The 15486-nt window shown below is 41.1% G+C and overlaps 1 protein-coding gene across 4 annotated transcripts in view; it reads right to left on the bottom strand.

The window, feature by feature from the left end:
* Positions 1–1403: 1403 nt before the first annotated feature.
* Positions 1404–15486, bottom strand: part of PARG (poly(ADP-ribose) glycohydrolase) — a 144269-nt gene continuing 130186 nt past the window's right edge. For 3 of the 4 annotated variants that reach the window (XM_036461278.2, XM_036461279.2, XM_036461281.2), the window contains 2 exons: positions 3300–3428; positions 1404–2606 (listed from right to left, as the gene is read on the bottom strand). In XM_036461278.2, coding sequence (XP_036317171.1) covers positions 2452–2606; positions 3300–3428 — 284 coding nt within the window. In that variant the 3' untranslated portion in view covers positions 1404–2451. Of the gene's footprint in view, positions 2607–3294; positions 3429–15486 lie in introns of those variants that run through there. The other variant, XM_036461280.2, reaches the window with a different exon arrangement.

The following is a 15486-nucleotide window of genomic DNA, read 5'->3' as shown; positions in this document are numbered from 1 at the left end:
TTTAGCTGTACTTAGCAGGAAGAATAAGAAAAAGAAATTTAATGTTTAGAGTGTGTGTGTGTGTGATGAAACTGTGGTAACACTTAATTTTTTTGTAATATCTTTTAGAGACATTCATTTACAGATAAAATATAAAGTCTGAGATAAATTTCAAATAATTTAGTAGGGATAGAATGCAAGTGAGATTTGCTACGAATTGATAATTGTTGAAGATGGGTGAGCTGTATATGAAGGTTTCTTCTGTTTTAGCTGGAATTATATTGTCTTAATCTGAACACTGCACATTTAATTGATTAAAAATGAAAACTATTAGCTTAACAAATGAATTTTACTTGATATCAAAGTATTTCAAAATATGGAGACTTTGAGAACAAAACAATAAAAAGGGTCCTTGGTGGTGAGCAGGTGGAGACCATCATGTCAGAATGTCATAATTTCTATTAAGGTTTGTGAGAATAACCTAAAAACTGAGACATAAAAACTCAGTATTTAGGAAGAAATATGTTCTCTATAGAATTGGTAATAGACTAAATATACTCTAATCTGCTGATGAATATGTAGGAAGCACAATATTTCAGAATATACATTTATTCCACAGATACCATATTTCATTAATTTGAAATTGAACTTTTTCTTCATATTGTGGCATCGGAAATCCAAATACTTATAAAATTGATGGAATATCATATTCTAATTTGCAGTAATTTTTAAAAATAGTACATAAAATTAAGGTTTTATAATCTATGGGAGGACTTCTTAACTGGATATAATGGCTTAGCTCCCACATAAATCATCCTATATTTTTCACAGTGTTTTAAAGAACTGTTCACTTAGTTTTGGGGCTGGGTAAGAGGGAAAAAATCTGGAGCTAGAATAAAGAAATAAAATATAATTATGAATGTTTACCAAAGCATAGGATAGATTAGAGAGGAAAGAGGAAACTTTAGTATCAACAGAAATACAGTCTGACACTTCAGATCTAGGGAGATGAATAAAAATCTTAGTTACTATGGCAAAGAACTTGGTTCATAGTAAGTGGCTACCTTTAGGTTCCAAATCCATTAACATCTCAATCTATGCAAATAAAAAGTTACAGACATTGGCCAAACCCCATTTTTCCCTGCCAATGTTCACACCAGGAGTTTGGACCATCTACCAAAACTCCTTATTATTAGGATTTGACATCCAATAGCTTTTCCTGACGTTGACGATAAACTAGAACTTCTACAGTATGGTTTACAATGATTTTAGAAACAGAAATAAATGCTTTGTGATTAAATTCTACTCTCCATTAACACAGAATTAGTATTGGTTTTAACTTGAAACCGTCAAAAGACATTATTAATGTGTTGCCAGTTTTAGAGGGACACAACTGTAAATAAGATTTGAAACAGAGGCCTTGATAAAGCTTAAACGGAATCATTTTCCACAACTCCAATTTTATTTAGACTTTATGTAGTTGCACAGAGACACACTTAAAGAAGATATATTTATATTACATATAAATATAGATAATATGGGAGTTTCTGACAAATGATTGTTAATGAAAATTTATTAACTATATAACCTTGAATACCAGAGCAACTTCAATATGAACAAATCAGCACTGAAGTTCCCAGTTCGTAAACTTTGGTTGTATGACGATGCCTTAAGCACCAAGGAACAAACAATAATCTCAATTTAAAAAGAAAAAAAAGCCCAAGAAACAAAAAATCCTTCAACTCTCTTGAATATAGTTTTTTTAAACATCATTTGGGAAAATTCTCTCTTGTTCTACCTTTTTCCCCATCTTGGTCAGTTTCTAAAACCATTATCAATAAAAATCAATGAGGGAAAAAAGGACAGAAAAACTATGACAGATAAAGGTGATGTCTCAAGTATTTCTGGAAATTATTCTGTCTTAAATACAAAACTGTTTTAACTTAGGAGATTTGAATTATATAACACGGATGAAAAAAGCTCAGCTCTTAGTTTTCAAAATTCAAAACCTCAGACAATGTAATCATAACAAGAGCTGGGCTGAGAGGCCCCTGGAGAGAGCTTTAGCAGACCCAGCTGTAGACATTCGTGCACTTCAACTTCTTCCCTGGAGCTGCTGGGTCTGAGGCTGCAGGGGCCATCTGTATAAGACACCGGCATCAAGAGACCTGATGGGAAGACAGTAACCTTCTGTGGGACTTCACAAGAAATCTGATGGGCAAGAGGAAGAACAATCCAAGAGTGGAGACTGAAATAGGAAAAAGTGAAAAAAATATATCTAAGTTTACATAAGTCCAGATGGAGGGGACTTGTATGTACAAATGGAAAACTGCCCACGTGTAGAAGGGATGGCATCCTTGCATACACGTGTGGAGATTGCTCACATTACTTAAGTCGGTTCATATACTACAGCTGACGTTCACAGAGGATGTTTCTGCGGGGAGCGGATGGAGGGGCTGGTCCCTCCGCTCCTCAGGCCCCCGTCCTCTGTCCGGGCTGGCTGGTGGTCTCTGCGCAGGGCTCGGCGGCCTGGTATATGAACGGGTAAAGCTTCATGTCGGGTCCGGGGCTGGAACAGTTCCTACATTCCTCATTGTAATAGCGGAGCAACAGCTTATATACTTCTCCTGGGGAGTCAAGGGCAAGACCGGTTTGCACATTAAGGCTTATAGATGGATGAAACTACTAAACAACACTCAGTTTTATCTTAATCCAAATAACATGTTTAAACTTGAAAACAGAGTATGAATTTCATGTGCCTGCAAGGCTTTCCTGACATAAAGATAAGATTTTAAAGAATACCTTAAAGAAACTATTTATTAGCTCATGATTCCAACAGGCTATATACAGGGTGGGGCAAAAGTAAGTTTACAGTTGTGGGTACCTGAAACAGAGTTCATTCTTGTATTATTATTTATTAATTACAGTATTATTTTCCACCTGAACAACTGTCGACTACTTTGCCTCCGTGCCGCACATCACCCACGCTCCCTCTGGGAGTCTGCGGCAGCTCTGACTCCGCACGGGCTCCCCAGGCAGCAAGGCCTGTCCTGTCCAGCGGGTGAGCAAGCAGGCGTGTCTGCCAAGCAGAGCTCAGAATGCTTAGCCTTACTTTAATAAGACGATATACCCTTTCAAAACTGTGAATGACACTTGGCCAGAAAACAATGATTCTACCAATGACGCCTCTCTAAAACTTTGCCTCCCCTCCTCAAAAAGTATATTCCATTTTTTTCTCAGTCACTGTGGTCCATCAGGTTTGGCACGTGCTCCTCCTGCTAACTCCACTGGATAGCAGTACCACGGCATCTCCTACTCACCGACAGTCAGTTTCCTTTCGGTAAGAAAAGTGTGCATGCTGTAAATGTCTCTCATCAACTCCGCGTCCCCGAAGGTGAAATAAACCACATCCCGCTCTGCTACAGCAGCTGCCAGGATCTGTATTAAGGCTGTGGCAAGAGAGAAAACACAGCTATATTATGACACTTCCCATGAAGACACCGCTAGTTCTTTCAACCAGCTAAATTATAGCTGGTGTGCCAGAGAGGTATCCTGCATTAAAAGATTTATAAACCCGATATACACATTAGAGATGGCAAATACAGGGTGGGCATAAATCATCTACTTGTGTGACTGTTCAGACCTGCTGCCGAGACTATCATTAAGCCGCAGCACTCCCATCAAGCACCTCTGTGGGAAGACAAAGGAAGGTGCACCTGAGGCTGCAGAGCTAAGGCACTGAGGTGGTATTTCTTCTCGTGTTTCCTTACCTGGTGATTTGTCTCATTACACAGCCACTGGTCTTTGTACCACAGGAGTCTCTGTGAGTCCCCTTGACCAGTGTACCCAGGAGGCTGCCTCATTAACATCAGTGTACCTCACTCACCCGCAGCAAGCAACTCACCCCTCCTGCCTGCCCGCCTCTTCCCAAACACCGCAGCGTGGAGAGACTGCTACTGAGAACACTGGACAGAAACTCTGCCAGGGATGGGAGAATCATTTCGAACCACTGTCTTCAGGAATCAAAGTTATGTACGAATCACTGAGGTTCAATGATGTTTCAAAAAATTAAGTTTCTTGTAATCTTCATTTCAACAGACAAAATTTAAATAACAACAACAAAACTGAACACAGGTATAATAAATGCCCTTTTCCAGTTATATATCTTTTTCCTTTTTTAAAAAAGGAGGTGGAAATAAAGCTAAAACAGTTTTAGTATGATTTTGAATTTTGAGAGCATATTAATGTTATACACTTCAAAAAATAAAATTAGAAGAGTAAGAATGGGACCCTTGATCAGTGGTTAGAGCATCAGCCTATGGACTGAAGGGTCCCTGGTTCGATTCCAGTTAAAGGCACATGCCCAGGTTGTGGGCTCAATCCCCAGTGGGGAGCGTGTGGGAGGCAGCCAATCAACAATTCTCTCTCCTCATTGATGTTTCTAACTCTCTCTCCCTCTTCCTTCCTCTCTGAAATCAACAAAAATAATTTAAAAAAATCACACCCAGTAAGAATGAGAATGATGCCCTAGCCAGTCTGTCTCAGTCGTTAGAGCACCCTCCTGTGGAGTGAAGGGTCTTGGGTTCTATTCCGGTCAAGGGTATGTCATACCTCGGTTGCAGGCTCACCCATGGGTGCCAGACCCTGGGCTCACGGTGGCAAGCAGCGCTACAGCAGCAGCGGTGATGTGAGACTCTCCCGGGGATACTCCCCCTTTACACCCCTCCCCGCCCTTTGGGACCAGGATCAGGACTGACTGGGGTGTGTGTGGGAGGCGACCAATCAATGTGGCCCTCTCACATCAATGTTTCTCTCTCTATGTCTCTCCCTTCCATCCTCTCTAGAAAAACCAATGGAAAAAATATCCTTGGTGAGGATTAACAAACAAACAAAAAGAATGGGAATGAGGAGAAACCTATAATAGGAAGCAAATGAAAACAAGTGAGCCAATTTTATTTCAAAAGAATAACATAACTACACTGAAGGGAAAGGAAAAAGGAAAGGATGAAAAAACTAATGTAACTTATGAACACAATATTTGACTAATATAACCTCAGTACTGGGCATGAAGGAAAGAATTACAAACTAACTCCCTACTCTTTTTACTAGGTTTGCTAACCATAGTAGTACAGGCAAAGCAATTCTGAAAGTATTTTAGATATATTTCAGGATTGAGCAACTGAGTAAATGTTGATACTGTTGGGAGCTGGGGTTCTCTCTAATGGGAAAAGACAAACAGCTCTGGGAGGCTATACATTGCAATGGAAGACACTTGTATGTGCTCATGACACCCCCAGTGTGTGTGTGTGTGTGTGTGTGTGTGTGTGTGTGTATGTGTGAGAGAGAGAGAGAGAGAGAGAGAGAGAAAGAGAGAGAGAGAGAGAGAGAGAAGAGAGAGAAAGAGAGAGAGACAGAGAGAGAAATCTCTTCCTTTGCTAAAAAAGTCTACAAGAAGACATCCCAGTAGCAATGAACATACCTATTGCCCAGTTCTTGGGATCTAACACCATTTCCCCTAAAAGGAGCAGGACTCCTCAGGGAAATGCCTGATTCCACACCAGGGACAGGACAAATACAAGACGAGTTCAAAATATTTTGCTATACCAGAAAGGATATGCTTAAAAAATGGTGGGAAGAAAAAGTGATGGAAATGTGTCACATGGATATAGGGATCAATTTGAAGAAGCTCCCACTAGCCAAATCTGGAAGCCAAATACCACTCTGATAAGGCTATATAATAAAGAGGTAATATGCAAATTGACCCTCATGCCCTCACAAGATGGCTGCCTGTGACCAGGCCAGCAGGGAGGTTAGTGAGAGACGACCAAACAACTGAACAGCAGGCTACGTGGGGCGACCAGGCCAGCAGGGGGGGCAGTTGGGGGTGACCAGGCTGGTGGCGGGGGGGGGGGGGGGGGGCAGTTGGGGGCAACCAGATCGGCAGGGGCGGGGGAGGCAGTAAAGGGTGACCAGGCTGGTGGGGGGGATCCATTAGGAGTGACCAAGCTGGCAGGGAGGGGGCAGTTGGGGGCGATCTGGCCAGCAGTGGGGGGCAGTTAGGATGACTAGGCCAGCAGGGGGGTGGGTCAGTTAGGGGCAATCAGGCTGGCACACAGAGGCAATGAGGGGCGATCAGGCCGGAAGGGGAGGGGGGGCAGTTAGGAGCAACCAGGCAGGTAGGCAGGTGAGCGATTAGGAGCCAGCAGTCCCAGATTGCAAGAGGGATGTCCAACTGCCAGTTTATCCCAATCAGGCCTAAACTGGCAGCTGGACATACCCCAAGGGGTCCCGGACTGGAGAGGGTGCAAGTTGGGCTGAGCACCCCCCATGCACGAATTTTGTGGCCCAGGCCTCTAGTCCATAACAAATAAACAGAGAAGAGGAAGAAGAGCTCTTGCTCCCAGGAGAAAACCAAAGACAAGTAATCAGGAAGTTGGAGAGATCGCTAGAATGAGATAATCCTCTTTTTACAACCATCATGGCAAAGATTTGATCCAGCAAAAATCATTACAGGATGCTAAGTCTATTATAAATTTTGTCTTAAAGTGTCTTATTAGCTATAAGAAAGGAAAAAATCCAAAACTTACACAGTTTTGAAATTAGACAACATCTTTACTGGATGATCAAAATTAACACCACCAGTGGGTCAGATGGCCATCATGTGCCTTAGACACTATCACCTGCACAATGCTCCAAGCACGCAGAGACTCAAGCTAATCAGGAGCAAAGAAACTCAAGGAACACTGCATTCTTCTTTTTCTTTTTTTAATTGATTTTAGAGAGGAAGGGAGAGGAATACAGAGATAGAAACATCGATGGGAGAGAAACATCTATCAGCCTACTGGGGAGTGAGCCCACAACCCCAGGTATGTGCCCTTGGCCGGAATTAAACCTGGGACCCTTCAGTCTGCAAGCCAATGCTCTATCCACTGAGCCAAACCAGCTAGGGCTTTTTAAAAAGAATTATATTTTATTTTTTTACAGAGAGGAAGAGAGAGGGATAGAGAGTTAGAAATATCGATGAGAGAGAAACATCGATCAGCTGCTTCCTGTACACCCCCTACTGGGGATGTGCCTGCTACCTTGACCGGAATTAAACCTGGGACCCTTTGGTCCGCAGGCTGATGCTCTATCCACTGAGCCAAACCGGTTTCGGCAACATTGCATTCTTAACGCATGTCGATGGCAGAGAAAACAGAAAGCTGTGGAAACACTCCAGATTCAAAAAGAGGCTACAAGACATGACAACTAAATGCAATATCTGTCTCTAGACCCTTTACATGATTTTATTAGGCCACTTGATAAAACTGCAACATAGATGATACAGTAGATAAAAATATTCAATCAATGCATAATTATACAATTAATAACTATAATGTGTTTTATATAAAAATGTTTTATCCTTTTTTGAAATTTTTTTTTATTGATTTCAGAGAGGAAGGAGAGGGAGAGATAGATAGATAGAAACATCAATGATGAGAGAGAATCACTGCTTGGCTGCCTCCTGCACGCCCCGCACTGGGGATTGAACCTGTAATCTGGGGATGTGCCCTTGACCTTGAACCCAAGACCCTTCAGTCTGCAGGCTGACAATCTAGCCACTGAGCCAAACCGGCTAGGACAGAAAATAATTTATTCTTAGGAAGCACAAACTGAATATTTAGGAAAGGGGGCACAATGTTTATAACAAGCTCAAATGATTCAGAAAAAAATTATATGTGTATACATATATACACATGTATGTATACACACACAAAGCTAAGTGTGTGTATAATTTTACTTTTTTCAAATTTCATGAGTTCAAAATTATTTTCAAGTAAAAAAGTTTTTAAAATTAAATAGGAAGGAAAAATACTTTCAAATTAAACTAGTAAATTTGATACGTTGAGTTTCCCCAGATTTGAGAAAGAATATAAAACACTATACAATGGGTGAGATTCTAAAATACCAAAGTATTTTCTAAATTCCAAACTACTATTTGTTGAATATCCACAACATGACTCGGCCTCATTAATCTCAGAGTACTAAAAGCAATTAATCTCAAAATAGAAATATTTTAATTAAAACTGCTCAACCAACTTGTGCATACATTAAAGCTTCCACACTCAATTTCAAAAGGGTCCTATTAACCTATACTACACATAAAAATGGAAACTAATGAATCGTCATCTTCCTCTACCAAGAGGTATCATTTCTTATCTCTTAGTCTGAATGAGAATTTAGCTTTAAGTATTTCCTATTTAAAACAGAAAGAGGCTGGCCGGTGTGCCTCAGTGATTGAGCATCAGTCTACGGACCAGGAGGTCTCGGTTCTATTCCTGGTCAGGCCATATACCCAGGTTACAGGTTCGATCCCCAGTGTGGGATGTGCAGGAAGCAGTCGATCAATGGTTCTCTCTTACCATTAATAATTTTATCTCTCTCTCTCTCTCTCTCTCTCTCTCTCTCTCTCTCTCTCTCTCTGAAATCAATAAAAATATATATATTTTAAAAAGAGACCCGAAGAAATGTCCTTTTAGTCCTATTTCCTCCTTATATACAGAAATACTACATAACTGGTCATTTGACTTTTAAGGAAATGAAATATTGGTAAAACACTTAAAATTTATCTCTCTATAAAGCTTATTTTTAAAGTGCTTCACCAGGCAGGAGCATTTGAGATCTTGTTTCTTGGCATACGTTGTCAGTTCTGCTCAGATAAACTAAAAAAACCCACATGCCTGGCCAGGGTGGTTCAGTTGGTTGAGCACTGTCCCATACACCACAAGGTTGCCAGTTCAATTCCAGGTCAGGGCACATGCCCAGGTTGCAGGCTCCATCTCCAGGAGGGGGCGTGCAGGAGGCAGCCAATCAATGTTTCTCTCTCACATTGGTGTGTGTGTGTGTGTCTGTGTTTCTCTTACCCCCTCCCCTTTTCTCTCGCTCTAAAATTAATTAAAAAGATGCATCACAGGCCATTTCCTCCCAGTGAGCAGGTTCTTAGAGATAAGCCTGACAGAGCTACCAAAGGAGGCCAGTTCCTAATAAGAGACACCAATCCACTTTACGTTCTTGAATTCACATTTATTTCTATTTGGGTGCCCCGTGTGACATAAACATGTGGTAGACAAGTTGGGTCTGGAGATAGGAGCCCTAGTTCGGCCTTCACCCTTTTTTACCGGTCAGCTGTATCAAGTCAACTCTCTTTCCAGCATTTTCCCCAGCTATGCATTGGAGGTCAGATCCCTAAAGACTCTGAGTGTAGAATTCCATAATCTCTGCTATAATTTTTCTCCTTTCATTGGCTGTTAGACTATAAATTCACAAATAAATTTTTCAGACCCGAGAGTAATGTATAACATAATCACTGACAAAAGGTCGTGTTAAACAATTGTCTTCAGGCCCCACTAGCCACAACGTCCCTAAGGCCTTTGTACTGAAAATGGAGAGAATTGAGTTCTCTGAGTGAAGTGAACTCTCTTGCATCACAAGTCTAATAGGATGTGTGGACTGACTCCAAGTATGATATAAAAGCATCAAATTCTAACTTCAAGCACAAGTTGGTGCCAAAATAATCACTTAAATTAACCTGCAGGGAGCTTGATTTTAATTTTCTTTTTGGCATGGATGTTAAGCTATGAAAAAACTTCAAATAATAACATAAAAAAACACACAATTCACAGTGTCCTCTTGCAACAGCTGAACCAAATAAAAAACGAGTAAAATGATGGATGTTCACACCATAGGTGTGGGTTGTAATGTCAGCATGCAATATTAGTAACAACTGCTAACACTGAGCTCCTGTCTCATAGCATGCTGAATGGTTAAACAGATCAGCACAAACTCAAGATTTACAGTGATTAACTCACTCAGGCCTTACAAAGACCAAATAAGGTAGTAAATAGTAGTATAATCTCCATTTTGAAAATCAGGGAATATAGCCACCAAAGGTTAAGTAATTTGTTTAAAGTCATAGAGCCAAAAAGGAGTGGAGCTGAGAGTCGAACCCGGCAGTCTGACTGAAAACCACCTGCCCTCACCCACTATGCTGCAAAGCTGCCCCGTCATTCTGCTCCAATCCAAGCAAATTTACCGAGAATGTCAGTCAGAAGAATTGCCTCAAATTGTTTGTTTACATTATTTAAATGCATGCTGCCATGCAGGCTGAGATAGCATCGATGTGCAAGTACTGCTGATGTCCTTCTTCATTAACCCAGCTGCTCGTTAGCTCACGTGCTCACCTGTCAGAAAAGCTACCAGCCCACAGGCTTCCGCTTACTCTCCCTGGCCAGCTCCCATCAGCTCCTGTTCTCTCATTGGTCTTGTCCTCTGGAGTGGTTTTTAATCTTGACACCACCACCCCCGCCCCCCTGCCCAAACCCCCAAAGAATATTACCAAAGGCTCAATCGCTGGTCCTTTCATCTGCTTTAAAAGCTGTCTCTCTACAAGAATTCAACAACCATCTCTAGAATGCCAACCCCAAATCTAGATCCAGATCCAGAGTTTGGACAATAAAGTAACAAAAGGGCACGGACACTGGGATCTTGGGCATCAATCCTGCTCTGAGTCCCAGCGCTGCCATTGGCTATCTTTGTGACCACAGGTAGTCACTTCTCTATTTCTCAGTTATCACACGTCTAAAGAGACCAGTAAACCTGCTGAACCGACTGTTATGAACTAATGTAGTAAGAAAAGCACTTAGTACAATTCTTGGAACACAAAATACATTCAACATGTTTAATAACCACAACACATACTGGTGTTGAGGATGACAGGCCAAATCTGAGTGTTGGCTCTGACACTTACTAGCTGTCTCTCCTTGAACAGTTTATTCGCCTCTCTGAAACCTTGTCTCCTCATCTTAAAAACGAGGCTACAAACTGAAGGGTAACTATTCAAACCAAAGAACAGAATGCAGCATTTTTTAAACCTGCTTGACTGTCAGCAACTCCCAAAGTGAAAAAAAAATTCAAAAATAAAATAAAAATCCAAAGGCACTTCCCAGATTCACTAACTCAGCGGCATACCCAAGGGCTCACAGCAACTATTCCGCTCCCTCTGGTCACTGTGAACGCAGTTACCAAACAAGACACCATGCTAGGCCCGGGCCGCTAAGGAGAACAATGCAGAAAGATTAAGGAAGGAATATCTATCAAGTGTGCAGGCGCAAGGTTGTGAGATAAATGGAGGGTGAGATGTGTTCTGACAAAGAAAAAGAGAAGAGGAATCTGTGGTAGACAAACTAGGGTGACCTGGCCCATAATTCTATTTTTCTAGCTTCCATTTTTTGATAGGCACCCCTTTTCCACCTCCACAACCAGACCTACCACAAACCCTCGCCAAAGGGATAGGCAGGCCAACCATGGCACGGTAGAAAATTATTTATCAGCATTGTCCTGGTTCCAACCTTTTCTAGAACATTGGTTTTTCTTGGAGTTTAGCTATTTTGATTCCAAAATAGCAAAATAACTAGTAAAGATATCATTTAGGTTTGATATAAATGGGATGTAAGTTATGAAAGAAAACTACGTTATGCACATTTGTATAATCTCAGAAAACTTTTTGTTTAATCTATACTAATAAAAGCCTAAGTGGTCCTCGTGTCCTTGTGCGTGACATGGAGGCAGGGCCCGGCGGCCACTCTGCGCAGTGAGGCTTGGGGGTTCCGAGGCTCCGTTCGGTGCCGAGGCTGCCCCTGGCGTCTCTGCCACCTCGCGTGAAGGAGGGGGTTGCAGCAGGGGAGGGCAATTGTGGGCGATTGGGCTAGCATGGGGAGGGCAATAGGGCCGACAGGGGAGGGCAGTTGGGGGCCATCGAGGTGGCGGGGGAGGGCAGTTTGGGGCCATGGAGGCCGGCAGGGGAGGACAGTTGGGAGCCATCGGGCTGGCAGTGGAACAGTTAGGGGTGATCAGGCAGGTAGGCAGGTGAGTAGTTAGGAGCCAGCAGTCCCGGATTGTGAGAGGGATGTCTGACTGCGGGATTTGGGCCTAAACCACCAGTTGGACATCCCCCGAGGGGTCCCAGATTGGAGAGGGTGTGGGCTGGGCTGAGAAACACCCACCCTCCCATGCACACATTTCATGCACTGGGCCTCTAGTATAAATATATTTTTTAAAAACCCTATTGGATATCCTCTTAATGTCATTAGGCAATGTGTTCAGTGTTTAAGGACTCCCTGATTACAACGATTTGGTCCAAGGGAGGGGAAGATGATTTAAATTGGTCAAATGAGAATATTTCACAGAATTTTTAATTTAAGGAGTCCCCCTTAACCCTAGGGACTCAAATGCAATACTGTAGACCTGGAACTATTTGGTCACAGCTTCTGCCACGTGGAGATAACCAATGAAATGAGGCCCATCATCTTTAAACAACACACACTAAACGAAGCATCTGACCTCAGAATGCCAACTCTACACTGCCTTTCTCGGCCACATCAGCCAATAAAATAGCCTCTATTGCTTAAGTGATAAGGTACATTAGTGTCGCTTGTAATTGAAAGAATCCTAACACAGAACTATTTTGCAGGGTGGGGGAGTGGGATGAGTGAGAGAGAAAGGGGGATTTTTGTGGAATAGTTAATACTAGAGTGGAGTCTTAAAGAAAAAGAAGGAATTAGCCAGATATAGACAGTTTAAGAATATGCAAAATGGAAAAAAAGGGGCAAAACTGTAATCTAACGAAGGGCACACAGAGGCTGTTGAATAAGTTTGTTAAAGAGAAATTCTTCGAGCACACTGTATTTGCAAGTCACTTTTGGGTAGTGAAAATCAACATCAAGATACATTTCAATTATGCTAAACTAGCAAAGGCATAGTCTCCCAGTCAGGTAATACAATATGGACATAAAAAATAAACACTGAAGGAAATGCAAAAAGAAACAGACAAAATCATAATAAAACAAAAAGAACTTTAGTCACCATTACCTTTCTTGCTGCACTCAATCCCTTCACAAAGCAAACGAACAAAATTAGAACGCTAAAGGTCTGATCCCAAAAAAGAGGTGTGCAGGAGGCAGGCAATCAATGATTCTCTCTCATCATTGATCTCTCTCTCTCTCTCTCCCCCCCTTCCTCTCTGAAATCAATAAAAATATATTTTTTAAAAAGTCACTTCAAAGTTTTAAATCTCAATAATTACAAAATGGATTACATAATGAAATCTTTAAATAGTACACTTGATAGTCACAGCAGAAGCAATCTGCAGTCTGAAGGCTTTATGCCATAAAGAAATGGAAGAAAGGCATTTATAAAGCCTCCTAAATGGCCCAGCACAAACAACCAAAGCTTATGGCAGATGTGGTTTCTGGATTGATGATACAAATGTACTCATTCATTTCACTTAAAAGAAATAGAAAAAAGTGTCTGTCATAAGATCAATAAGTCCAGAGTGAAAAACAGGTTTCCTCAAATTCAGGATGATAAAGAATTTTATAAAATAAAACCCAGAAGCTTTTTTCTATGGACTTCAAAACACTGAAAATAACATGAAATTTTTTAGTTGAAGAAAATGCAGGTAAAAGTCTTTAGAATAAAAAAATAGAGATTTTTCTAAATACATCACAAAACTGCAAACATGTACAAATTAACTCTATTTGACAACAACCCAACAGGATGAAATAAATGGAAAAAAATAAAATAAATACCTACAACATGTGACAGTTAAATAATTAATATTTCTGCCGGGACCGGTTTGGCTCAGTGGATAGTGCGTCGGCCTGCGGACTGAAAGTTCCCAGGTTTGATTCTGGTCAAGGGCATGTACCTTGGTTGCGGGCACATCCCCACTAGGGGGGTCTGCGGGGGGCAGCTGGTCGATGTTTCTCTCTCATCGACGTTTCTAACTCTCTGTCCCTCTCAATTCCTCTCTGTGTAAAATCAATAAAATATATTTTTAAAAAAATTTAAAAAAGTAATATTTCTTAATATAAAAAGAGCAAATGAAAAATCAAAATAACTACTTACAAGCTAAATGGGCTAGAGACATGAAAAAGCAATTCACAAAATAAATAAAAATGGCAAATAAACATATGAAATAGGTTGAATTTCAGAAAAATTAAAACAATGGACAATCTCATCTTTGTGAGCATGCCTATGCAAAGGAAGACAAAGTAATTCAGAAGGACAATTTGCAGTAAGTATAAAAATATAAAATACAAACATCTTTTGAGTCATTAATCTTACTTCCAGGAATTAACCCTAATAAAACAATTTTATGTAGCATATACAATTATATACTGCACTATTGCTTTTCATATAAGATAAAGAAAATAAATCAACTGTGTACAAGTGGAGAATTGGTGAAATAAATTAAGGAATACAGGTACATACGACAAGCATTTAGCTATAAAAAACGTCAATAGCAGGTCTGCATTTGTTGGTGTTGAAAGCCATCCATGAGACTAATGTTTTCAAAATGAAGCAGTTTAGAGTATAGAATATATGGTGTGATCTTATTGATGTCAAATGGTTACATAGATTATTCATGGAATATCTGAAAGGATGGTCACCAAAATGTTAACAGTAAATTCTGGTGATTTTAACATATATCAGAATAATTTTCTGAATTTAAAATATAATGTTTTTTTTTAAAAATATATATTTTTATTGATATCAGTAAAGAAGGGAGAGGGAGAGAGAGAAACATCAATGATGAGAGAGAATCATTGATTGACTGACTCCTGCACATCCCTACTGGGGATCCAGCGCACAACCTGGGCATGCGCCCTTGATTAGAATCAAACCCAGGGCCCTTCAGTCCATAGGCTGATGCTCTATCCACTGAACCAAACCAGCTAAGGCATAAACGTGTTATTTTTATAAAAATAAGAGACTCAATTATGACAGCTCAATTCTTTTATTCCCAACAGGATAAATTTTGTCTATCTCTACTTTGGCTATCAAGGCCAGCTGACCATTTAGTGTTCGCTTTGTTTTCTTGTTAACTTGATAAATGTAGTGTAACAAAGACTCTGTCTGGTCTTGGTCCTGGTTCCTGGCAGAAGCTTCAGAAACTCTTGGAATTCCTGAGTGACAGCGTCTTTGTTATGAGGTGACTTCTACTGGGCCCCGAGATAGCTCCAGCGCTGGGACTTTCAGCCTTTGGACTTCCGGGAGTGGTAAACCGAGGGTTGGAAACGATGTGGCCAAGTTCCAATCAATGAGGCCCATGGAGGAAGCCTCAGTAAGAACTTTGGACACCAAAGGTCAGGGGAGCTTGCTGGTTGGGAGTGGCTGCCCAGCACCACAGGGAGCTTTGTGTTCTCTCACCATGTGCATCCTTTCTGCTAAAGTGGAAATAGCGCCCTCCTGGCTCTGTAAGCCACTCTAGTGAATTATTTCACGTGGGGAATCGAGGACACCTCCCAACTTAGAGCCAATTGGTCAGAACTGTGTGTGGCCTGGAGGACACCTACCCCCACCTCAGACACGTGGCTGGAGTCTGAAGTAGGGGTGGTCTGTGGAGGACTTTGCCCTCATCCTGTGAGGTCTGCACTAGCTCCAGGTATTTAGAGTCAGGATTGCATT

Source organism: Pipistrellus kuhlii, unplaced genomic scaffold (genome assembly GCF_014108245.1).
Source record: "Pipistrellus kuhlii isolate mPipKuh1 unplaced genomic scaffold, mPipKuh1.p scaffold_m20_p_35, whole genome shotgun sequence".
Taxonomy (NCBI): Eukaryota; Metazoa; Chordata; class Mammalia; order Chiroptera; family Vespertilionidae; genus Pipistrellus; species Pipistrellus kuhlii.
The sequence above is the reverse complement of the archived record's forward strand: the minus strand, read 5'-3'. Positions and strand labels throughout refer to the sequence as shown.